At 38.7% G+C, this 26,486-nt stretch overlaps 1 protein-coding gene across 3 annotated transcripts; it reads left to right on the top strand.

The window, feature by feature from the left end:
- Positions 1-863: 863 nt before the first annotated feature.
- VSTM2A (V-set and transmembrane domain containing 2A) lies at positions 864-26,486 on the top strand. Of its 3 annotated transcripts, none has more exons than XM_058044859.1 (5): positions 864-1,526; positions 4,301-4,467; positions 5,423-5,473; positions 8,797-9,133; positions 24,714-24,835. In XM_058044859.1, exons 1-5 carry the CDS (start codon positions 1,448-1,450, stop codon positions 24,758-24,760), a joined length of 681 nt encoding a protein of 226 aa, XP_057900842.1. In that variant the 5' UTR covers positions 864-1,447; the 3' UTR covers positions 24,761-24,835. The 3 variants fall into 3 exon arrangements, with proteins under 3 accessions (XP_057900842.1, XP_057900706.1, XP_057900773.1); XM_058044723.1 differs by lacking the exon at positions 24,714-24,835 and adding an exon at positions 24,974-26,486 and having other exon boundaries at positions 866-1,526; XM_058044790.1 differs by lacking the exon at positions 24,714-24,835 and adding an exon at positions 24,852-25,066 and having other exon boundaries at positions 867-1,526.

A 26,486-nucleotide genomic window follows, 5' to 3' on the forward strand; every position in this document is an offset into this window, starting at 1 on the left:
GCTTTTTTTAGTTTGTGATTTGTGATTAGCAGTTAAGTTCAGCTATTTGGCTGAGTGATTATCAGGTGCTCTTTTCAGTTTCTATTTAATCTCTGTCTCAGTCATCAGAAGGTATTTGGTGATTGCTTAGTGCAACAAGCACTTTCTAGATGGCTTCTTACTGCAAGCAGCAGGGCGATTTCAGCCAGAGAACTTCTCTCAGTGCAGATATGTTTCAGGGTGTTTTGAATACCTAACACAGTCAAGGTTAGTCTCTTATCTGAACATTATTAATATACATAGGCAGAAAACAGGAACAAGGAAGAAAAGATTCACTGCAGGAGGAAGCATTCTTTAATATACTGTAAACACCTTCTCTGGTGCACATAAATATATGCATTAATGTCAGCAATCTGTAAGATATGAAAATCCATTTTTATTTAGTTAAATATTTTCTGTAGAAATGTGTATAAAGCAACCTAAGCACACTCTAAGTATCATCCTCTTTATCTGCCTTTGAAGAGAAAATGAAGTAATTTTAATGTAAGATGCTAGAAGCATAGTTATTTGGAGCAGGCAATAGCAAGTGCTACAGGATTACTGAGCTACTATTTCCCCCTCAGATCCTGTAAGAGGGAAAGAAAAAGAAGAAAACAGAAACAGCTTAACTCACCAAAAATCAAACCACTGCATTGCCTCTTAGCCACTGAGTGTTTTGGGATGAAAGACTGAAGATTACATCAGTACAATAAAAGCTCCCTCTGTCATAAGCAGTACACTATTCAAACACCACCCCCCCAACCAAACCCCAAAGAAACAAACAAAAAAGCAAACCCACCAAAAACCCCGCAGATTTAGCCCAGCATCAGAGGCAGAAGAAGTTAGACAGGTAGAGGTGTAGAGTATGAGGAGGGAGAGGGAAGGGTTAAAGGCATTATTGCGGCCATTAGAAGGAAAAGTTGTGGCAATACAAGCACAGTAGACTTCTCTTCCCCCCCCCCCCCCCCCGCCCCCCTCCTTTTCTTTCCCCTACTCCTCTCTTCCCAAGCTGGATCAGTGTGTAGGGAGGGCAGTCATCACGCCATCCTGAGCAGCAAGAGCTGACATTGGACGAAGCTGCCAGGTAGCTGAAAAAAGGCACAGAAGGCAGCTGATACCCACTTTTCAACGGTTTGTGTTTTTTTTAGTCTGTATCTGGACTTCAAGCAACACAGCGCCTGAGACAGCTCATCTGAACCACGCTGTATTGCAATACTCGCTCTTCTCAAAGAAAAAGACTCCACTGAGCAGCAGAATGCTGCCAGTGTCGCAGCCAGGTCTACAACACAGAGCCTTTTTGTAACATTGCACATTTCTTTCTGTTCAGATATTTGAAATACATACATACACTTATATATCAGTTCTTTCTTTTCTGAGGACACCTTTGGCTTTCTTTTTTTTTTCCCTGATGTGACTTCTTCATCTTGGAATGATGGGGATCTTTCTAGCTTATATTGGATTCATTTTCTTTTCAGTTATGTATATTCAACAAGGACTTTCTACCCAAGGTAAGATCATTTATTGTCAAATATGTGTGTGTCTGGTTTTCTATGCTAAAACAGACTGAAAACAGGCTGGGGAGGAGGGGGGTGAGGGGGGAAGGAAGAAAGGGGAAAAGAAGAAAAACAACAAAAATGTGTAAGAGATGAGAACACCAAGCATCAGGTTTACATTTAGTTTGTACAGGCAAGATTGCCTGTAAATAGAAAAAGAAGTGAGAAGTTTCCCCAAAGTAGAAATAGAAAAGGCTTCCTTTACCCAAATGCAAAGAGGGACATAGCAGGCACCTTGCAGAAGAGTGAAGGGGTGCTGGGGAATGGGCATGCATGTGTTTGAGTTGTGCATGTTGTTACAGAGGCATGTTTGCATACAATAAACACCTACCCGTGCATGCATAATTATTGCATTCAGACCAAGTACCGGCTGGCTAAACCTACTGCTTCTCAAAATATTGCAGTGTCCTTCCGTGCTGCTTTCCCTTTCCTCTCTTATTGCCCTGCAATCCTCACAGCCAGACCTTCATTCCTATTCCGTGACTATGTGCACTTCTACCACTCTCCCCCCACCAAGAAAAAAAAAAAAAAAAAAAAAAAAAGGGAGAAAAAGACAAAATCGACTTCTTTGAATACCTCCCCCACCCCCGTCGCCTCCCTCCCTCCCTCTCCGCCGAAAGGCGCGCCTTGCATTCCAAGCAGCCCCGGCGCTGCAGGAGCCTGTCGTTTGGGACCCCGAGGCTGCGGCGCCGCCGTCAGCACCACGGACAGATCGCGCCCGCTGCCGCTGCCCTGCCTGCTCCTGCTCCTGCTCCTGCTGCCCCCTCCTACCGCCCCTGCCCGCTGCCCTGCCTGCTCCTGCTCCTGCTGCCCCCTCCCACCGCCCCTGCCCGCTGCCCCTGCCCGGTCCTGTTCCTGCTGCCCCCTCCCACCGCCCCTGCCCGCTGTCCCTGCCCGGTCCTGCTCCTGCTGCCCCTTCTCACCGGCCCTGCCCGCTGCCCCCGCCTGCTCCTGCTCCCCGCCTGCTGCCCCCTCTCACCGCCCCTGCCCGCTGTCCCTGCCCGGTCCTGCTCCTGCTGCCCCCTCCCACCGGCCCTGCCCGCTGCCCCCGCCTGCTCCTGTTCCTGCTGCCCCTTCCCACCGCCCCTGCCCGCTGCCCCCGCCTGCTCCTGCTCCTGCTGCCCCCTCCCACCGCCCCTGCCCGCCGCTGCTGCCCCCGCCGGGTCCTGCTCCCCGCCTGCTGCCCCTTCCCACCGCCCCTGCCCGCTGCCCCTGCCCGGTCCTGTTCCTGCTGCCCCCTCTCACCGGCCCTGCCCGCTGCCCCTGCCCGGTCCTGCTCCTGCTGCCCCCTCCCACCGGCCCTGCCCGCCGCTGCTGCCCCGGCCGCCCTCCCTCCCCTGCCCGCAGCTCCCCGCGGCTTCGCGCTTGGCGGTGCCACCGGGGGGATGCCGGCAGCGCTCCCCTCGGTGTCCCCAAGCCGCTCACGCTTACTGACCAGGAGGGAAGAGAAGGAGCAAACGGAAAAGAAACCCCAAAACAAACTTACTAGCACCGAACACACAAAATGCACGGTCCTTTTGGCAGTTTAAGTCGGTGACTAGCAATGGCTGGCTGGTGGGCGGTGGGGGTCTGAAAAAGGGGCACCGTGGAATATAAAGCTAGCAGTTTTGAAAGTATTTGTTGCCAGGCACAGATGTAAGGGTAAAGAGAAGTAATATTGGTTACCAAAATATCCCACCAATTTCAGGTTGGCTAGGAAGACTGTATATAGAGAGGGGAAGAGGGGAGGAGACAATGAGCAATATTTCTTTTGCATCACATTTCCTTCAGATCATTATGTGCCCTAGTCAATCTGTAGCAATTCATAACAGAAAGTGACATTGCAGCGTCTTTCCAATTTTTCCTCTTCTTGAAACACCGCATTTATTTATTAGATTGTTTGTCTGCAGTCCCCGTCACTTGACTATCATGATTCATTATGTAGCACAATTTTAAAGTCAGTGATAGGAATGATGAGAAGGAAGTAAAGACTGAGACTTAAAGAATTACTGATGTCTTGGACAATGTCTATCAGCATTAGCTTTTATACCTAGCAGTGGCAAACTGAAATGGGCAGATCCTGTTGAAGGACTGAGATACAAATATGAAGGTTAGTTCTAGAAAGTGTCTGCTGGGACTGAGAGACAGAAGGTGAATTCACTTTTGGTCTGATTATGCAAGCAGAGGTTCTCAGAATCTGAGTAGCTAAGTCAGGTAAGGCCTTTAAAAAGGACATTTGAGGAGTGACTGTAACACTTACTAGGAAGAGTACCCAGAGGTGCCTGTGCCAACAGCTGCTTCAGCTAGGTCTGCAGCTCAGCCCTACAAAATACAATAAATCAGGTTGATTTTTTTCCTCTCCTAAAGTGGTCTTGTACAAAATCCCTCAGTGAGTCTGGTGAAATACTGCATTCTGCCCAAGGGTATTTGGACCTAATTTTGTGAAACTTCACCGGCTCATGGGAGCAAGCAGAGGGATCTATAGCATTTCCCATGAGCAGAATTGAGAGTGTAAAGAGGGTGGATTTGTGCATAAGAGAGGAAAAACATACCCGGGTGTGAGAAAAACTGGGGGAGATAATGTGTGGCACACTCAAGAGATAAAAAATTAAGAGAGTGGGAATAAGAAAAGAAAACAGAGAATATAAAAGGGGGGGAGTGGAAGGAAACAATAAGAAAAAAACACAACACACAAGAAGCAGAGCATAAATGATTAGAAGTTAGCAATATGTTATGCATTTGTTTTACAGCAAAATTCACAGAGTTTCCCCGAAATGTCACGGCCACTGAAGGGCAGAATGTGGAGATGTCTTGTGCTTTCCAAAGTGGCTCTACTTCGGTGTACCTTGAAATCCAGTGGTGGTTTCTGCGGGCAGCTGAGGACCCAGAGGCTGGAGCTGAGGTGACAGGCACTCAGGTACTCATCCTCTGCCATGGGGTCTTAAAACCACGTGGAGAATGCTACAGAAAGGATGGGGAGGAAAGGGGAAAAGGAAAGAAAGGAAGAGCAGAGGGAAGGAGCAGAGAGAGGCACTGCATTTCCCTAGGGACTTAATTTTGACTATGAAATGACAGAGCAGGAACCTGCAGAGAAAAATGCCCACCTCAAGGGTTGGTGCTTTTGGTGTCTGTCACTTCCACGATGCAGCTAGGGCTGTTTACAAAACCATATCGGTTTCCCAAAGTCTATTTCCTGACACCCCCTTCCCCTATTATTATTATTATTATTGCTTTTCCCTATTTCATTTTCCCTTGGAAAGCAGCTGTTCAAAGACTGCTCCTCGAGAGAATTTTATATTTCCCATGTGGCAAGATCCTACACGTGCCTTCCAATTTCCAGCTAGCGCAGTGGAGTTGGCAGCCCTAACTCTGTAAGCAGTTGCCGCGGGAGGGCACACGCAGGAGGGGGCTGGGGAGGCAGGGGGTTACCAATGCCCTTAAAGAATTTAAAACCCAAAATCAGTCAACAGTGTGATTTCATCCTTCTGAGTGGGACAGGATGGGCCATGTCCATTCACACTGCCATGAGGCGACGCTCCTATGGCCGCTGCTGTCTCCTCACCAGGGGCGGCAAAAGACGCCCATGCGAGGCGGGAAGGGCGGAGGGTCGGCGGGTCCGCGTCCCTCGGCCGTCCGTGCCGGCCGTCCCCGGTGTCCCCGGCTGTCCTCGGCTGTTCCCGGCTGTTTCCCGGCTATCCCTGGCTGTTCCCGGCTGTTTCCCGGCTGTTCCCGGCCGTTCCCTGTCTCTCCCCGGCGCGGCCCGCAGGTGGCAGGCGCGGCGCGCCGCTCCACGGGCTCCGCGGCGGGGCGGGAGCGGGAGCGGGGATCGGGGCCCGGGCCGGAGACCCACGGCGGCGCTCCTTTCCTTGCAGATGGAGTTCCTGCCCGAGCGGGACCTGGACAACGACGGCACGAAGATCAGCGTAAGTGTCGCCGCAGGGCGCGGGCAGTCCCCGCCGGCCGGGCGTCCCTTCCCCAGTGAGGGCCTCCTGGGGTGCTCTTCCTGCCCCGCATCTCCTCCCCATCCCACCGCGGACTCCGGGTGGCTGGCAGCCCGCAGCTCAATGGTTGGACTCAATGGTCTTAGAGGTCTTTTCCAACCTAAATAGTTGATTTTATAATTCTGTGACTACTTCCTTGACAGTCCTGGCAGAGGGTGTTAGGACAGCCTTTCCCCATGCAGCCCCCACACCCTTGGACGTGGAGGCATCGACCAGCGCGGTCGAGGCAAAGTCCATTGGCAGACCCTGTTTGTACCTGTGAAAAATTCAGCCTGCACCAATCCTTGCATTTCTTGTTCTCATTTACCCTGGGCAACTGCTGAGTCTTCCCTAGCAGGTCTCCAGAGTTGGTTTTAAGGCTGAAATTTGTCCATGAAGCTGCACTTTCCTGCTGAGATGGGTGTTTTGTCACGTCCATACCCACTGGCAGAAAGAGAGCTCAGAAAAGGCTTTGGACAAAACCTCACCATTGGGAGCAGTCTCAGCTCTTTGCCACAGAGACTCAGTTTTACGAAAGTGAGATTCTGACACCACTTACCGGTCTGCTGCTTGGAGATTACACCAGAATCTTATCTCAACAGAATTATAAAGCAGCGTTGCTCTATTCCCCCTGCTGCTGCTCCCTGCAGGGAGAGGATGCCTTCCACAGCCAACTCATGTCCTGAGTCAGGCACAGCCAGAAGGCTGCTCCTGACCTCAGAATAGGTCAGGTCCTCCTCCCTCAGCATCCCAAGAAATGTGTGGTGGTGGGATGATGGTGTGGTGCTCACTGCAGTGGAAAGACAGAGATACTAAGCAGATACTGCAGCATGAATATTCCCTTTGAGCCCAGAGGGGTTTTCCCTTTCTCTCGCATAATCGCTTTGGAAGTGTTTTTTAGCTGCAGACAAGGCTTTAAGTACCAGCAGAGCTTAAAACAGCAACAAATAAAGGGGAATAATTTCTGACAAATTCTTTACTCAGCTGTTTTTTGATGCCTACAAATAACAAACCAGATAATTACATCAGGTCAAAGTACACCTAAGTATAGCTGAAGGGCATTTATAAATGAGGGCTCAGGTTTGCTGTGTTCAATACAATACATATTCTAGCCAAACTTACATTTTCTGTGATACTTCTTACCATCGACTAGAAACGATTTGTGTCAGGGACCATATCTTCAGTTGCATTTGTAGACTACCTTACAAATAAGGCTCTCATGTGGTCCTTGGATACTGTTCTACTAGACATAGGGCTAGCAGATAATTCATTCCTTATCAATACTGGCTCATTTGAAATCCCTGAAGTAATCCATAAGAACTGAGACACAATATAGACTATAAAGCTTGTCTCATCTTTGAAGTTACAAATCTCTTTCATTATGTATAATACTAATTCATGAGAAGGTATTTATGGTGCTCCTATAAGCTTGCATAAAACATTTTTTTTTATATTTGTAATAAAAACAGTCAACATTAGTAGATGTCTAAATCTACTTTTTATCTACATTTTACAATGTAGCCTTTTTTTTTTCAAAGGCATACATGGCTGCATCGGTACTAATGCAAATTATCATAATGAAGAGAAAACTAAAGTACATTGAATAAATATTTTTTAAAATTATAGATGTGGGCTGAAATACACCATTTCTATCTGTTCTAAATGAGAAAGCAGCACAAACTGAAAACATGCATATGTGTTGCCTGCAAGAATTTCTAAATTTCAAATGCAAAAGTCAAAAACAATTCTGTTTTTAACCAGGGCTATGCAGCGCTGTTAATTTTCAGGCTCTTGCATTGGAACAAATGAAGTCACAATATGACCTACCAACACTCTTTCCATTCATATGAATCTTCTTTAATCCTTTTGCTGAACATGAATTGTTCAGTAGAGATATATATTGTTATTGAATATGATTTAAAAAACTATCCAGCACTTTCTGTGCAATTAATATTGCATACATTATGCCTGTAAGTATGTAATCTATACTTTCAACTCCTTTTGCCAAGTATAAATTCAGAGCTGGGTACAACACAACAGGCTATAAAGTCCATCCAGTACTTTAAAGCAATGACATATTCATTAGTATTGCTCTTCAATTTATCAAGAAAGCATAATAGGTGCCTTGCCAACACTAGTTACCACAGTAGGCCAAGCTGTCAGAAGAAATTTATTGTACAGTCCCCAATAACATATGCCTAGCTTCTATCTAGTGGTTCTCTATTTTTTTGATCCATCATGTATTCATCATGATGTCTCCTTATTGGCTGTCACTGATATGACTCAAAGCAACCTTTGCATCCATGTTTATGAAACAGTGGAAGTAAACCAGGTCAGGAGTTCTTCAAAGCTAAAGATTTATATCCCGTGGAATACCTTTTGACTGCCTTCCTGTGGGGCAAAAGATATTAATTCAGATAGAGAATAATAGGAAATTAATTAAATTTAAATTCTCTGAAGTGATGAGCATACAGAAAGGAATCTCTGTTAGCTTTTCCCAATGCATCTTAATACCTGTCACACATTTCTGGGTGTATAATTTACTCATGTGTGTTTTAATTATCAGAAATAAAAATATGTTATGTTGCCCTCAGATATTAGAACTAATTAAAAATAAATCAGGAGCCTTTTTTTTAGCTGGCAACATTTAACATGTGCTTCTAATAAGTTCACAGATAAACAAGACAAAAGAAACAACCTGACACAATACATCTTGTTATCATTAACAGAAAAAAATACCAAAAATTTAGACACACTTAAAGGAGACAAACTGAATGTAAAATATAGTTTCAATATAGTGAAGAGTACAAGGTAATCTAATAAATAGTTATTTACATGGTTTAAATCTTCATGGCCAACAAAATTGTTAATGCACTAGTTTGGAAACGGAATTATTCAATAAAGCCAACTAACTGGAAAGGTTTAACCAATAAACTACATGGATACTAGGTTTACATAAGAAAGCTCATTAAGAATGTTCATGATCTTAAGCAATTAATTGGAATGAACATGGTAGTTTGGGCTTTTTTTTCTGAGGCTAATGAAATTTCAGAGCAAACTATCTAAGCAGATTTGGAAGGAAGATGTCAGGCATCCTCACAGATACACTTAGCCATACTCATCCTTGATGCAACTTCCCTGCAGTAAGCACAATCACACCATTGAGAAAATTGGTGCCATGCCCATAGAGTTTTTCCTAAGAAAGAAGAATTCATGACAATGTTTTTTTCTCTGTTTTTTTTTTTTTTTTCCTGGAAAATTTGCAGACAGTGAAAGTACAAGGGAACGACATCTCCCACAAGCTGCAGATTTCAAAAGTGAGGAAAAAGGATGAAGGCTTGTATGAGTGCAGGGTGACCGATGCCAACTATGGAGACCTTCAGGAATACAAGGCCCAGGCGTTTCTCAAAGTCAATGCTAACAGCCACTCTCGGCGAATGCAAGCCTTTGAGGCATCCCCAATGTGGTTGCAAGACATGAAACCTCGTAAAAACATCTCAGCAGCTGTCCCAAGTAGCATCCACAATTCTGCCAATCAGCGTGTACGTGCCACCTCCAGCCCCGAAGCAGCAGCCAAAATCCCCAAACAAAGTCCACAATCAGGTATGGTAAAGCATTTTGAGCTTTCATTTGATTGCTTACCAGCATGTAAAAGGAGGCTAAATCAACAAGGTAACCAGGAATTGTGACTAGGAAGAGTGTGGTGCTCATTTGTTCCTCCTTCTCTCTGGTTCTATTCTTCCTGCTATCTCTTTACTTCCTAAAATCTGAAGAATAAGTTTCTGAGCAGAAGAAGCAAAAAGCCTTAAACTTCTATATGTGGATTTTATCTCTACCAGTTTTACCCACCTAAGGCTAGCTCTCAAATCAAAGCTTAGTTTTCCCTGTAGTGTGGGTGGAGAGACAGAGGCATGTCAGTGAATGACTCATCTCATTATAAGATGTTGTGCATGATAAATTAAATAAAACACTCATCCAGATGTTTTTCTTCCTAAGTTGTTTTACACCAGTCACCTAACTTATATCCTCAATACTTGTTAAAATTAATCTACTTTCACTGACAATCCTATTTTCTTAAGGAACTTGACTTGTAAATCTAAGCAGACTATACAGACACCAGATAGTTTCACTGTTGTGTAGGCTTTAGAGAGACCATGGGTGTATCAGAGAGTGTGTGTTTGTCATCTTCAGGTGCTTGATCATTGGCTTTGAATCAAGGATTAAAATGTCAGCGCCTCCATTGTCTGTCATGTAGAAATTAACATTCTGGACATTTTGTTGGGGAGATTTTGATCACCACTGCATACATAATCTATAATCAATATAAGTTTTAATTTTCTAAATTGATGCCATAAAATTCACAGTGATGCAAAAGTACATGAATATACAGGAGGTGCAGTTCTATATGATGGCAGTAGAGAAATGGACAAGATAAAAATCTCAGATGTTTTAAATTATTAAATATCCTCTGGAAAACAAACTGCAAGTTTGAAGGTTTCTGAGTTACTTCTATTTAAACTGAGAGCCAATGAAAGGCACAAAATCACAGCATACCTTAAAATATGTAATGGAAGCTAATTAACTCTGATGCATCATTTTTCTGCTAGCATGTTGTTAAATCAAAAATTGAATACAGCAAATTTCACAGCGCATCTATTGTGAAATTACTTCAAAGTTACAGGCAAGAAAAGTTAGAAAGACTTTTAATGAGGAAAATGCATTTCTTTACAAATTGGAACAATATGATTATTCATATAAAAATTCTTATTGCTGTTATAAAAGGTGATGCATATACTACCAACATTTTACCACTGTATACACTTTTTAAAATTCATGTAAGTTACATTCAGTTTTCTTTCCCTCAAATGGAGCCACTTTCATTTTTAAGCTCTTCCAAAAATATCTAAGCTCTTAGAAGAAAATAAATATTTCACTTGATTTAAAACCACCATTCTACCATGGCTTTCCTTTCAGATAAACGTATACACTTCTTATTTTCTATTGGACTCATACACTTCAAAGCAGCAGACTTTTCCATAAAGGGAAAGCTCTGCTTTCTATTCCATCTTATGTGAAATTAAGTAAAATAGTCAGAGGTTTATTAAATATGTAGCAACAGACTATACTGCATTGCAGCTGAAGTGTGCACAAAACAGCTAATCCACTAAATCATTTTGGATATATCATTTACTTTGTAGTATTATGTCCTTAGTCCAAACAATGTCTTGACTGATTACTGGACATTTTTTATTTGAGATCTTATAGGTTATTACATGGAATGGTCCCTGTTAGAGGAAAACAAAAATCTTTAGTTTTTTACTTGAGCAAAGATTAATGCAGCTCAAGTACAGACAATCCTAATCAAAAATAATTTAAAAATTGAACAGATAAAATATAATTTAGTTTATTAGTTCATTTTTATGACAAAGTACAGACAAATGCTACATTCATCAGAGGTGTAGCTTATCTACTGAAGAAATAAAAGTGTACCAGGAATCACTCATATGCCTAATTTCAATTTAAAGGTCACTTGCTACACAAATTATTTGGAATATTTTTTACATCAGATTTTAAACATCAGTTAAACTGTTGAGAACCAAGATTTGTTTTCCTTTACTTGAATACCTTGGCCTGGCTCTTCCAGCTGTGGTGAGATTTGGATTTTCATTCCATTTTACAGTTGTTCAACAGTAATAGAAATACCCCCAGGAGCACAAGGAAATGGGGAGTTTATCTAACTTGGAGGAGCAACTTCAGCTCAGGGAGGGGATATGTCAGTTGTGAGACCTCAAATAAAGCAGAAATGAGGTTTCATAGATGTTAATAGTCTATCTTTTTATGATGAAGAATCAACACAGCCTCCTCACTTTATCAGTCTTCACCTCTTTAACATCCTGCTAACTGTATTTATGCATGCACAAGACTGCTGTGTGATTACATTATGTGTAAGCAATGTATTCATTCAGCCTAGAACTTTGAAACACATTTGAATACAAATGTATCATAGTTAAGTACATATTTGTACTTGAAAGATGTACAGGTTGTGATGCTTGTTCACGTTGAGTAAAGCATTGACTTCACACTACTGCTTGAAGAGAAAAATACTACTAACCCTAGGTAACTATATCAAATATCAAGTATAAAGAGCTGGTATGTAGTTATGGGCAAGCAATGCATTTTACTGCCATGCTCACAGATTATTGTGAAATGCATTTACAACAATGGGAAACATGACACTGTGCAGTTATTGGGAATTCTGTGTTCAGCTACTGCTGAAGAACTCGGGTACTAATATATGAAAAATTGATTATATGACTGTTTTGTCCCTAAAAATTATTTTTAAAAGGTAGATAGCACTCTACTCAACTTCTTCTATCCTGAAGAATTTTTTTTTTATTTCTTAACAATAGATATTTAATAGGTATCTCTGTAAAACCATTTTACAATCACTACCATTTTAAAACGTCAGCACTTCCCAACTGAACAGTTATTTCTGCTATTCTCTTACTCTGGTCAAAATTAAGAATATCAGTGATAACTGTCAGGGAGCTATATAGCCACAATTGACAAACTAAAGTGCTACAAGGCCCATTCAGTATTTTGCACTGCTCTGAAATATATTATGTGAGTGTAAAAAAAATATATATTTATTACTGTAAGTATAATGGAGATTCAATACAGGAAGAAATAGCTAATAAGAACATCTCCCACAGAGTCTTCATATAATATACTAAGAACCACTAAATAATTATCTCAAAGTCAAAAAAGTCAGGAAAGCAGAAGTCAAAGCCAACTCAGCTTGACCCTTTCGTTTCATAATTATGGGCTGCAGCAAATGAAGTAACCCATCACAGCTTAATAGGAATCTGAGTAATTTGACAGAGTAATCTGCATACATCCAAAAAATATCCTATGCTGGTGGAGTGACAGACATATTTTTTCCTGAATTATTCATAACTATCTATCTTAGTCCAAAGGTAAAAGTACAGAGTTATGACAAAGCTTTGCAATTCTAAGGAATTAAATGGGGTCCAAGAGCTAAAATGAATTCAGGTGAAAGGAAGCTAAATAATCTCCAAGCTGCAGCAAGTGTCATTGTTTCATGGATACAAATCTAAACTAACTCTGCTCTCTGCATTCAAAATTTATAGCAACAAAACCAGCTGAAGAATTTTTTGTGCTGAGGATGAATATATCCCCCAAGCTCTTCCTGTTCTGCCAATGCTCTGTTAAAGCTCTCAAAGCCATTAGTTGCTTTTCAGACTCAAGAAGATCAGTCTCAGAGAATTACAAATGAAGAAGTGACAATTAGGTCAATTTTCTGCCTGCTTATATCCAGACTCTGCACATTTCTAGCAACTTCTTGTTCTTTCATGAAGTAACAAATTCATCTATTAAGCTATCTACATGCCAAAACTTCCTGTGATGATGGCAGAGTTCCAATGAATGACTTAAAAAGTAACTCAAAGGAGAAGGTGATACTTACCTAGGCAGAATGACTTGGATTCTTGGCATCTTAAATCACACTGAGAAGCTTATTGTCAGGCATGAATGCAAAAAAAAAGAGGATAAATTTTTTTTCTTCAGTCTGTTCATCCTGATAAACTGAGGATATTACTTCCTGTCTCCATTTTTATCTAGAGAATCTAGGAAACATTTGTCATCAACCTGTTTTAAGTACTAATTTTATATCCAGTTTGGAATCTTTTAGGATATAATCCAGTTTCCTTGATGGCGCGTTTTTATTCTTTTTAATTTATGTTCCATCTCCTTTCAAAGCAAAGGAGCAAAGTGTCTGCTCTAGCCTCCACCAATGTGACAGCCACCATTACTGCTTTCTTCCCTAAAAGAATCTTTGGTTTACATAGTTACTGTTTTAGAAACTGAGTACCCATAAGTCTGGGAGGCACCAACCATTACTGTGATTGTGGCAGAGCAAAATGTCATGTCTCAGTTTTCTTTGGACTTCATGAAAGCAAAAACCCAATACGGTTTTGTCCTTCTTGTTCTGAACCTTATTCAGCTGTTCTCAGAAATGCTTGCAAAAACATTATTCCAATTTACACCTGTATACACTGCAACCTCTCTTTGCAGTTGAAATATACACTTTGATTCCCTCTTCATGAAAAGATGCTGCTCTACTTCTTTTAGCTTCTAATAATAATGGAATTAATTCAAACCATGTTAGTTGATGTAGCCCTAATAACTGGTTAGCTCTTGACCTTGAAATTGTAAACATCTTTTGAGAAGTGCTAATGTGCTCTGAATGAATTAATTGACAAAGCAACACCTTTGGAGCAGCTAACCCTTCACCTTTTGTTTTTTTTAAGGCCAGAATTTCCAATGCAATATCAACTCAATAATGCCTTATGTTTCTTTTAAAAACCTCACATCTTAATTTCTTGTATGTGTACTTACAGATAGAACAAAATGCATACAAGTACCTAAAATCCTGTTCCTAGTGCTTAGTTCACCTAGACCCAGAAACAAACTCTTCTTGGTGTATCTGCAGTTCTAACTCCTATCACAAGCACAAAATTATCAGCTTTTTGTAGCCATCCCTCATTGCCTTTGCCAATCACTGATACTATACCACTGTAAATTTCTATTCATTTCTATCCCTTTTATAAAAACACAGGTTTGGGAATTAAGAAGAGAGAGCAATCACCAGGCAGTACTTGTTCGTTTTCCTTTTTTACAAGTTTGAGCAGTTGTGCAATCCCACATGCCCATACCAGACTGAGTATTTGGGTATGCTTCATTATAAACATATTCTTTCTGAAATCAGAGATATTATTTTCAACCTTAGTTATGCCCATGTTTAAACACTAGTAATGAATCACAAGAGAAAATAATGGTTTTCTGAAATTTCTTGAGGCAATATTTGGGATTTGTTGTTAAATATATGACAGCATCATAACTCATATTTCTGTAAAAATGATGGTATTTGGATGCTGCATTAGTTATTTTTTTCTTATGAAACTGTTCATGAAGTGAGAACAGACACGAAACTAAATGTACAAAGTCTAAGAAAATAATTTTTCCCTTTACCCATCTACATTGTAGTTTATATAATGCACATGTACTGAGATCTTTCCTATTCTTTTAGTAACATTACCAGTGTGCTTCACTGACTGTCATTGCTACACATCCACCTAATCATATATCTTCCTTTCTTTTAGCTGCTTAAAATAAACCTTTCAGACCAACCTCTTATTTAGAACAAAATTCACATACAAAGATCTGGCAAGAGACCACTCAAGAGGTCCCAGGGTAGCAGAATCACAGTAGTTCTGTTCTACATGCCTGATACAACTTTCTTTGGTAAATACTACTAGAAATATTGCAGGTGGGAACACATTAAGTAAACAAAGAGAAGAAAATAAAGGAAGAAGAGGAAGAAAAAGGGTGGGGGAGAAGCTATGTTGATTTGTTTGTCAGCTCACTCAAATTGCTTTTCATTGCTTCACAATCAGACAGATTGCACTGGGTCATCAGACATTGCAGCATATGTGACAGGGCCTGCTCTTGAAATAACTGATGGGATTTCCTTGCTTCAGAACACAACCCATTTGTTACATGACAGATATGCAGCAAAGCAGAGGATATTTTCATTTTGTTCCGATGAGAAGCAGGAAGTTTCCCTTCTATGGTGTCCTACTTCATTATGAAAATTCCTTGCATCACATAAAATGGAAAAGAATGGGTGCAATTATCTGCTGGCTGGAATGGATACAACTCTGCTGAAGTCTAAAGGATGTCTTTCATCTAAAATAGCAAAAAATTTGGCTAAAGGATGAGGATGAAGATGAATCCTCCTCTACTCGTGAAAGTGGATTACAAGAAGAATTGAAGCTTTGTTCTGCTTGCACCACCTGGTAAAGTTTAGGACAGTAAAGGTTTCTGGGAACTGAATGAAGGGAAGAAAAACACCCGAAAACTGCTCTTTTCAGATCGCAGATTCAGGGAGAGAGGGGGTTCTTGATGGGTTTTGTTTCTTCAGTTTTTTCTGTGTGCTTTTTCTTACCTTTGATAACTTCTTTCTATTGTTTCTCTTTGAAACCTTGGCCTAGACTAGCTAGAAAGCTCAACAATATCAGTATCTTCTTATTCTCTAGAGAGAGATTTTTTTATTTTATTCAATCATTTAAAAGCTTCAAAGATACTCCAGAGATTGTTACTATATTTATGCTAGAGTAGTAATCAATTTTTCTTTGTTGATGATAAAGTTGGATGATATTTGAAGAGAAGCTAATGATCTTGCTGCCTTCCTTGAGAAGATACTCCAAACTCCAATTTACTCTGTCTTAAGGAAGTTGCCACTGTACTTTTTTGGCAGTGCAAATTGTTATCTTGTCTGTGTGTGGGTGTTCTAGTCAGATCCATCTCACTGAAGTTTGATCCCCCACCTACTCACGAATGCTACTATCTTGGAAAAAAGCTGCTTAATTTTCTGTGAATAAAAATGTGAAAGTTATTTGCACAGCCCCATTTGCAGTGCTTCAAACATTCAATCTGTGTGTTCATCAACCAACAGAAATACAAAGAAAAAAATCTGGATGCTACTTCTGCTGACATTCCTATTTTTACTGCTGTTATTATCTCAACTGCTGTTGTTTCCTGTGACACTGACTGAGGATTTTGGCCACCAAATCACAGCCACGGGGCAATAAGGATTATAAAAATGACTTCAGCAAGGCTACAGAAGATGGTGTATCCATCTCCAGTTCATTCCATGCCACTGAAAGAAAAAGTTGAAAAGACAAGATATTTTGTCAAGGAGCAACAATAAATCAATCATGAAGCCAAGAACTAGCAGTAGGTCTCACAGGGAGCTGTACAATCAGAGGGTGCATGGCCCTTTAGTAGAATTATAATGTTAGATAATATGACTACATAGGTTTGTGCCTGTCTGAAGTGCTGACAAAATAACAGGTCAATTACTTATTTTGTACTTTTCTGAATTATTACAACACATTCAATATTTACTATTCAGTGACCATCTTTTACCTGAAGAGTCTTTGAATATTGATTAATATTTCATGTTTATGATTGATCCCACGTCTCAGATGTATTTGGCCAAATACTTTGAGCTTCATTCTCACAGTCCACAATTTCCAAACCAGTGTATTGTGGTTGTAGGGATGATTTTTTAATAATTTTATTTTGCCTTTTTTTTTTTTTTCTATTTGCAAAAAAGAAATACCAGGGGTGAAGGCTTTGGATTGTGAACACTGATTTAGCTCTAGCAGTTTAAAATGTTGCCAGACAAAGTATTTGTCTTGCTACAATCAGAAGTTATTGCCCCAAATCTGGATGGTAGGAGGAAATAGGTGTCCACTGCTCAGCTTTCCTAGTTCACAGTGTCAAGCCTTTACATTGTCATAAAGGCATCAATGACAGCTGATAAACTAAAACAGGGCTCTTAAACTGAGATAGGTGAAGAGATGACAAAGCTTGTATCACTTTTACTATTGGGGATTTAATTTCCATGAGAGGGGGAGGCAGAGAGGTGGAGGCACTATCATCTTAAACTGCTCCAGCTAAACCCATTAAAAACTTGTGAGTCATAGCTCTTAGTCTGAGGCACCTTCTGTTAGTCATTGTTCTAATCTCTATAACAACTGCATTATTCACCAGGCAAACAAAGGATCAGAGGAATGGTCCCTGCCTCAAAACACTTGCTATCTAGGAATAGACAGAGGAAAACACACTCATCCAGTGGAAACGTTGCTGAATTTCATGAAAATAGTTCTTATATAAATGATATAAACAGAAGGAGACCGGGTTGACTGTATGTCAAACATAAGCCTAAATGTTAGATATGAAAAATGAGAAAAGGGGAACTGCATGTCACAAATTGAAATATTGACAAAAAATCAGTATTTTTATTCTGCCTGTATTATAATACTTTCTTTGCATATGTTTTTCATGACAATGCTGTTGAAGATGATAGTGTAATATTAAGTATCACCCACTTAAAGTTTTTTTCCAATAGATGAGAAAATTAATGAGATACAAAGAGCAAAGGGGCAAAAGGACAAGTGCAATTCTCCTTTTCTCCAAATAAATGTCTTGTTGTAACTTTATGGTTTCTTTTAAGAATGGCTCCATTTACTGTTTAATTAAATGTGGTATATATCAAATATACACAAATTTATATACACATTACAAAAATGCTGAGCAGTTTTTGTTGGAGGCATGTTTATCTGCAACAGCACAAGATGGCTACTAAAAAAATGAGCCAATTCAAGCATTTTTGTTAACAGCCTAAATTCCACCTTCATTCAGTAGAGGGCATAACAATATGAAAGTATAGTAATGATATCAAAGTATGAGGATGAGTTATCACAGAACAGTCAGAAAAAACTGCATTTGCTTTAGAATCAGCCATTTAGTACAGATAAATACAAATGCACTAGTTTATATATTTTCTGTCACACTTAAGAAAAGATCTAAGATATTTTTTGTTCATGGCTTTGAGAGATAGGATGAAAGAGAAGAATGACACGAAAAAGTGCCTAGTGCTGATAAGAGCAGTCAAAAAAACTACTGCCAGTTGTTCTGAAACAATAAAAATTATCAATTGCATTTGGTTAAGCTTGCAACCCTCCCCCTCAGCTTTGAAATAGTGCAATAGGCATTGTTTCCTGGACTGCTTCTCACACAAGTTTTATTTAAATAGTTCGCATTGATACTTCACAGACTATATGCAAACATCTCTTTCAGCAACGCTTTTCCCAAAAAGTACTCTTTCACGGAAATAGAAACAGCTGAAGTCAATGCTTTACTTACACATGTGAAAAGATTTTAAAACTTTGCAACTCCAAACACCAGCTAAAGAATGGAAGAGAAATAGGACGTCTGCTACAAATGGCTGATGCTTGTACATTTGTGACTGTAGGCAGAATGTCATTCTCCTGAAAAAGTCAGGAAGGGTGGAGAAATTTGCTAAGTCAAGTATCCATTTAATCTTTCTGAAAAGCTGTGTTCAAACTCAACAGTCACTTTTAGCTATTTTCATCAGAAAAGTACAAACATCTATAAATGTTGATGAACTGCCCATTTTAATTATATGTTTATGGATCTTACACCTCCCTCCTGTCTGTTCAAGGCAAAAGGATGACAGGGTTGAATAATTTTGGTGATCTCATTTTCATCTGTGAGAAGGACATTAGAGATTCTCTTAGCTTCTTCATAGTGCATGATGGCCCAATTAGGAAGCCTGCATCTACTCATGAGGCTTAAAAATGAGATATGAACAAGAGCACTGTTTTAGGAATTAAACAGGGAATGATGACTCTCAAATACATTCTAGCAGAAAGACAAAAATGACAAGAACTAAATATTTCTCTAGGTAGGAGTTAATGTCAGGAATTATGTAGAAAGTAATCTGAATGTAAAATTTCAGTTTATTTCACACCAGTTTACCCTTAATTCTACTTCTGTCCATCTTGGCATTGTCAAAATGAAGAAGTCTTTCAAAGTCCCACTCCTCTTTCCTTCTCCTTTCATACTGCTATCTGTTGTCTTTTCATAGTTTTGCTATGGCTTGTTCTGGACTGCTGTCTGAGGCCAAGCGTAATTTTTCCTACATGCTACCAATATTTGAAGTCTCCTCTGGTTTTTCTCTTCCGAGTATTTCCATCTCAAGTTTGCACAGAACATGACCTGAGGTGTAGCTGGCAGCAAGGTAAAGGCTGTGACCTGCCTTAGCCCACCAAGGGCTCCAGAAGTTATTGTGGAGCAGATTTCTGGAAGAACTCTCTCCTCTGTTTAGGGCTGGAAAGTTGTAACTTCTTTCTGCCCCATTACAAAACTGAACACCTCTGGGTGCCTTATCTAGTAAAAGCTAAGGATTAAGCATCCATCTAGAATCCCATTTCTCTTTCTCATCTTCTCTTCTGGGCATCACTAAAAGGAATAGATATCACATGAACAGGGCTACATGCTGAATGCAAAGTCTGAGTAGACTTCAGGGAAATTCAATATGTAACCTGTTGTAAATTTCTTCTGGTACGTGAGACAAATTCATTTGCCCTCTGCAATATGTGATGAGCAAATCACAATATTTTAAGCTGATTACTGTACAACCAATGGAGAAAGATGGAGTAAAAGTGTAAAAAAAAAGGGGTCTCCATTGAATATGAATGATATTTACTGCTCATCTCCATTCAGTCATTCAGTTCCCCAAAATTAAACACAGATGACTGAGCCCTAAAACACAGTTGAGAAATCATTCCCCCAAAGAAGGAAAGGAGATTTTACATTTGTGGATTAGAAAATTTCTTTCTGAGTGTGGATATATTTATCCCATCACTATAGAGGAGATATACACCATTGCAATTTATGCAATTCAGAGGAATAAGAATGATAGCAATGGGTAGGCCAGAGGGGAAGAATCTATTTATTGAAAACCTGTGTGAGACATACTCAAAAAAAAACTTCAAATAAAATCAGTCATACTTGGTTTTACCTGTCTTCATGGAAATAGAATTGCACGTATCCTCTAAGTAATCTTATGGTTCATTTATGTCCCCAGTAAAATTAAGGCAGGTATCACATGAACTTTTACTTACTTTTCCTGGAAATAATACAAAATTATGATTTTGTCTGGGTTCAACTGGGTTCAATTTCAAATCTAACAGTGTAAAGCAAAGCTAAATGTTGCAAAACCAGGCATTTAAAGATGGAAAACCTCAGCACAAATTCCTGAAAAATTAAGCTTCCAAGGTTTCAACAGCTCTGTAATTTCAGAAATCAATAGAACAACAAAATTAACTCATACCCAGCATAGCCCAAATATATGTCTCTGAAATATATGTGTTGATGTTTTAGCCTAATGTGATCTGGACAGACAATCTGGGATGAACTTTTGTGTGACTGGCTGTATTTCTCGTGTACTGGTCAGCACAAAGCCAGGACTCTACTAAGGCATTACTGTTAGTAATGTTGTGATCAGTGGATTACTACTTAAGGAAACTCTAGGATACCCTAACTAAACCTATATGTTTAGTAAAGTACTAAAGAAATGCTGTTGAATTTTCAGATTCCTTCTGTTATTTGTATGAGAATTCACTGTGCATTGTACACACAACTGTAAGGAGACCATTTTCAGAGGCTCTGACAGCTATTGAGGCTCAGCTATTGAATGCTGGATGCTATTACATCCCAGAGAAATCCTAAACCTTACAAAGCACAAGGAATGCCAAACTTGCTAAACTTCAATTCTGGCAGATGCAAACTGTTTGAGACCCAGGGTGGTTTACCATGTAAGGTATTCTTACAAATAGAAGATGCTAAATTTGTAGTTCTTGAGGCAGCTGCTTTATTCACAATTCAGTGTTTAATCCAGTTGTGAAAATAAATGGGCAAAATTATTCAACCATCCCTGCTTGCATCCCCAAATCCCATGTATCATACACAAATTTTGTCTGATCAATATCTTGATGAAGGCAAGGGTTCATTTCCCTGTTTGCATTCAGACATGGAATGAGTAACTACCTTTTTGATCAGTTGCATTTTGCTAAGAATTTATAACTTCTGGTGGCTTTATTTTATAATTAGATGCTCCAAAATTCATTTCATTAGCACATCAAAATTGATGTTTAGCTCTGGGGTTCCTACACCAGAAATACAAGCCTTGAAATACAAGCATTTGTGACAGAGAGTTTTTTTTTTATTTTAAACACTAGGGTCACAATTATTTATGACTATTTTTTTTTATTTGTGTTCTTAACATTTAAGTAAATAATAAATTCGAATAAAACACATTTTCAAACACTTTAATGTCATGAACTAATCTTTCATGCTGTTGCACAAAAACTCATCCTCACATGCCTTTGGCAGTATAACATTTGTTTACAGGAGAAAGCTAAGTATTTCGAGGACACTTGCCCTTTTGGATATATGTTAGGAGCAGGAAATAAAAGACAACTAATGGGGATTTACATATCACAAGAAGAGTTTAACTGGGTCCCCATGGCTGACAGGTGAAACTGTGAGAGTGGTGAGAATGTCTGACCCACACATCAAGTGGAGTTTAACTAATAATGTAGAAATAATAGACACATACATTACATGACAGTTCTTCTGAGTGAATGTCTTTGAGGATTACATAATTGCAGCTCAGCTTTACCCAGTGTTGTTGACCTGCAATAAAATTTCTTTTAGCTCCCATTATGTTAATTAGAAAATAATGCTTGAAATGGTGGGATAATAAGTAATCAGTTTATCAAATCCACAGTCAGATAGACAGATTTTAACTTACATTAACATGCTCACAGTTCAGGTGATTCTATTCAAGTCCTAGTCAGAATGGTAGACAAAAAACACACCTGCATGGGAGCCTGAATTTGGATACAGTGCAATTGAGCTTCTGATTTAAGCATGCTATGACCTCCAGATTCTGATTCAAAATGAAAATTTATGAATAATTTTTGTCACTTTGTTTCTTCAAGATGAAAAACAAAATAATAAAATATGAGCAAAATGGCAGAACAGGAAAAGGAAAAAAAATATGAAAAAGCTGCTCTCAGTTTTGCTATGTGCTTGTTCTACCTTTACAGCTTTGACTCTTGCAAAATCTAAGCAAATACTTAGGTTCATGAAAGAAAAAATAAAATTCTTGTTCTCTGAAAAAGAAAAATGAAAACTGAGTATTTTACTTAAATTTTATTTCATAAAGCATCACTGAAAAGGTGAGAGCATACCTAATAGCCACATATGTCACTGTATATTTCAAGTAAATTTTTGTGTGGGCTGATATATGACTGAAAATTTCTCTGTTTGGATTAAACAGCATTTTAGAAACTATTAAATCAGATTAAGATCTAATAAGCAGTTCCCAAAACCTTGCAGAAGATGCTGTCTGTTGCAGTTTTTTTCCAATAATCCTAATAGCCCCTTTTTCACATAGAAACTGAATTTTTTTAGTTGTTATTTCCCCTATTTTTTGCAATATGTTTAGAACTGTTTTAGCTTTCACCTACTGCATGTACTCTAGTCTAAATCCCCTGCAAAATAAACAAACTTGCTGTTTAGAGAAGAAAATAGATGCAGAACATGTGAAATTAATTGGAGGGATGTAATGATTTATTCAGAAACTTAACATTTTAAATAAAAAGGTTATGTGTATGCATTAGATATTACCCCTACTTTGGGGTTCCACACATTGTTTTATTGAAAAAAGAAAAATGAAAACAAAAATCAGAGAATATTTGGTCTGCAGATACGGTGCTGCTTTTTTCACTGTGACATATTTTAAGTTAAACTTATTTTACATTATAGTTTTTCTTTTCTGCATAGCTTTAAAATTCTCAAATTATAACATCATTAATTGTTATAAGAACTCTTCTAAAATACATTCATGAGCTTCTTCAAAGTTCCATTATATGTATTTCGTGTAGACAAAATATATTTCAAAAGACCTCTTTAAAGTTGTATTGAGACATGTTTCCTTAGTTCAATAAAAAAAAAAAATAAATGGATTAAAGCAACTAAAAATAATTCAATACATCAGAAAATGATCTAACACTAACAAAGATTCTAACTCAGTTTTGCTAACTTTGTTAGGGAAAGAAAAGCCTTCATAAAGATCTGTCAACTGCCAGCTTTTGCAGAGAGAGGGAACAAAGTCATGCTGCAGTCAAACCAAAACCAGAAATGGAACTCTTGGGTTCAGGATCATAAATACTGTGTGAGAACAGCACACAGCAAAAAGTTGCAGCAAATTTGCTTGTGCATCTGCCTGTTTGTAATACAGAATGAGTGTCCTGAGAAGCACAGCAAGCTATGGCAGTGTAGTACGGGTAAGGTTATCGGACAGGCAAGAGTGCAGTAGGGCTTCCCAATCACATCTTGTTTCAGTAGAAACTAAGCTCAAAGTTCCCTTGGGCTTCTCTTGGAAAAATGTTCTCAACGTCTTTGAGACAGGTTTTCATTTAAAAGTTAATATTTATTTAGCAATTCAGTTCACACGTGTATGATTGAACTATCACTATTGCTTCGATATTCTTGTGTATGTGACAGAGGATTAGGGGTGTTTTATGGAAACTGCTATGTATGTAACATCTCACACCACATATTTAGCAAAGCAAGCAGTGTTTATCTAAAATCTGTGGTTTAGTTTAATCCCCATTTCAAAAAGGAAAAAATTACTAAAGACAGGAACAGAAAGACTTCTTGCTTCACTTATAGTTAGCAGATACATAGAACAGTGTTACATCTGGAAACTTTAAAAAATTGAACACTTGTCTGGATTTCTTTTTGCTTTCATTGTGTATATTCTTTATGATAAGATAAAAGTACTTTTGGGGGCTGCAATGAAATCCATAATTTAATTTAATATTAAGTTCTTTATAAAAATATCTTCTACGTGATTAATATATTTAAAAAAAACCCCAACAGTGTATTACAAGTCCATCATTCGTTATGGATTGCTTATAACACCATTGTTACCCTGTTATAGGACTGATGCCTGTAACCATCAATAATACTTATCCTTTTCAAATACATGACACAAATATAAAATCTATCTATAAAATCATGCATCAGCCTGTTATAAGCTGAACTTTTACTTACAGTGCTACTAAATTACATTTATAGTTTTGACCTCAAGTAATTAGTTTCAAATTCTGAATGTAATTCCAAATGATACAGGGAGCTATCAAGCACTGAGACTTAGCATGTAAGACAGCTAAATACTCATGCCCTTGGTGTGTGAGCATTTCAGTTTAATCAGTCTAGCCTGAATGGTTTCATTCTGCTAGCATACTCAAGTCATGGGTTTAGAAATAATTATACAGACCATTGTTTTCATAGCTTTTTAAAAAGAAAACAAAGTCTGGGATAATACAATTTCTCAAAAAATATATAGTCCAAACCTTTTGGCAGTCTGTTTCCCCCTTGTAAATAGCACAGTCATTTGCCTGTATCTCCCCCGGTTATAAGAAAACATTCTTTTGCCACTGGATGACTTTTTGTTAGCAGTCAATGATGTGATACTGGAAATGATTTTGTAAAGAACACTCTGAGGTGGAAAGTGGTTTGGTTTTGTTCCACTTGGTTTATGGTTTCATTGGGTAACATTGTTTAAAAAGACAAGGAAAAAAAAAGAAGCAAATCAAAGCAAAAAAAAACCCTCCCTGGGACTGAAATACTTTGTATGTGTTGTTGTTTGCAGTGCATGCCAAGACATTCATGGGCACCAGAGCAAACCTGGCGAGCTAATTAAATAAATAAATGTATATGTTTAAAACAGCCTTATAAGGAGCATTGGAAATCTGCAAGATGAGCGAATATCTTATAACTTCTTCCGCAGGTGCGAGGATAGCTACAAGCCATGGACTTTCTGTCCTGCTTCTTGTTTGTGGCTTTGTGAAGGGTGCTTTGCTTTAATCTAAAAGTGCTGACTTTTTCCAATATCACTTTCTCTTCTTAAAGCAAAGAGCAAATCGCCTGTAAAATCCACGGAGCGGACAGCAAAGTTGACCCTAACCTCCAACCACCACTCTGCACCCAATGTACTCTAAATCTCTACACAAGGAGCACCTTCTTCAGGAAGTACAAACAAAATTACTAAATAAATAAAATAAAATAAAATAAATATTATAAAAAAGAAGAGGATACCACATGTTTTCTTGATATATCTTATTTTCTTTGGCTTATCACTGATATTTTCTTTGAAGAGAACTGGTGTGATGTAATCAAACGTTTTGTAACAGCAAGACCTAGTTTCCTTTTCTTTCGGCAAGGAGAAGCCTCATCCTTGACTTCTCAGGGGTTGGCCTGCGAGTCCTCAGTATTACAGAATTAACCATGGATGACATTTGGTTTCCTACGCTGAAGGAACCGTTCCAGCCTGGAAGCAAAAAGAGGCCAAATAATGAAACAAACTATAGTGATTGAACATAAATAGAATACACACAAACTTTATCAAAAAGTCTTTTTTTCCTTTTCTTTTTTTTTCTTTTTTTTGTTTTTTTTTTCATGAGGAGTAGGAATATTCTACTAAGCAGCTCAGCAGATGAGGGGATGTTGTTTCTGAAAAACCTTGAAAAACCTATAAGGATATTTTTCTTTTGAGTTTTTTTTTTGTTTTTTTTTTTTTTGCTTTCCAGTATATTATTCTTTCCCCCCTTTGAGGTTTTTTTCCTGTCTTTCTGTTTGTTTCTTGTTCAGTGATGGCAAGTACCAACTTAGGCCAACCCCTGATGACTACGTGGAGGTTTATATATATACATCCCTTTTTCTGTGTGTGTGCGTTCTATATTTCAGTGTGTTTTCTCTAATTTTGCAACTCCTGTATATGCAAAACCAACTTAAATTCTGTAAATTGCTTACAGTCTGTGTGATATAACTTCAGAGTAGACATACTTTGGTCCTCATGCAAGCCAGTTTTTAATATTATCTATATGTCGTGCCACCAAGAAACATCTTTATTTCCTTTTTTGACAAAACACCACTTTTTAGTTTTTAATTCAGTAATGTGTGGATTTTGTAATGCATATCTTCACTTTGACTGGTTTGACCCCCTTCAGCCCTCTGTTTACTCTGTAAATGCACATTAAAATTTGTTATGGTCTCTAGACAATGAATTATTTTAGTTTGTATGTTGTGTTGAAGTTCAGATGCTGAAAGCTCTTTGAACTTGTGATGTTTATAGAAGATGAAGTGATTCAATCACTAGAGACTGTAAAATGCAGCTTTGCAGTCAAATGCTGTGCATAAAGGAAGGTTAGAAACAGAAAACAGACAAATAAACCAGAACATGTCTTTAAGGATGTTCCTTTGGTAAAGAGTTCTAGGAAAGTGAATTTCTTACACTGATAAAATATATTTGCATCACAGCTCCTTCTACATGGCCAAAGAAGTGTCTTTCTTTGCTTTTTCTGAAAGTGGATTGTCATTACTCATTGATATTCTTAATTAAAATACTTTTTGTCTGTGAACTGAA

This window comes from Melospiza georgiana, chromosome 1 (genome assembly GCF_028018845.1).
Source record: "Melospiza georgiana isolate bMelGeo1 chromosome 1, bMelGeo1.pri, whole genome shotgun sequence".
Taxonomy (NCBI): Eukaryota; Metazoa; Chordata; class Aves; order Passeriformes; family Passerellidae; genus Melospiza; species Melospiza georgiana.

Coding starts and splice junctions, on each gene's coding strand:
- VSTM2A (XM_058044723.1), top strand. CDS start 1,448: ATGATGGGGATCTTTCTAGCTTATATTGGATTCATTTTCTTTTCAGTT. Junction 4,468..5,422: donor CTGAGGTGACAGGCACTCAG/GTACTCATCCTC, acceptor CTTTCCTTGCAG/ATGGAGTTCCTGCCCGAGCG. Junction 5,474..8,796: donor ACGACGGCACGAAGATCAGC/GTAAGTGTCGCC, acceptor GAAAATTTGCAG/ACAGTGAAAGTACAAGGGAA.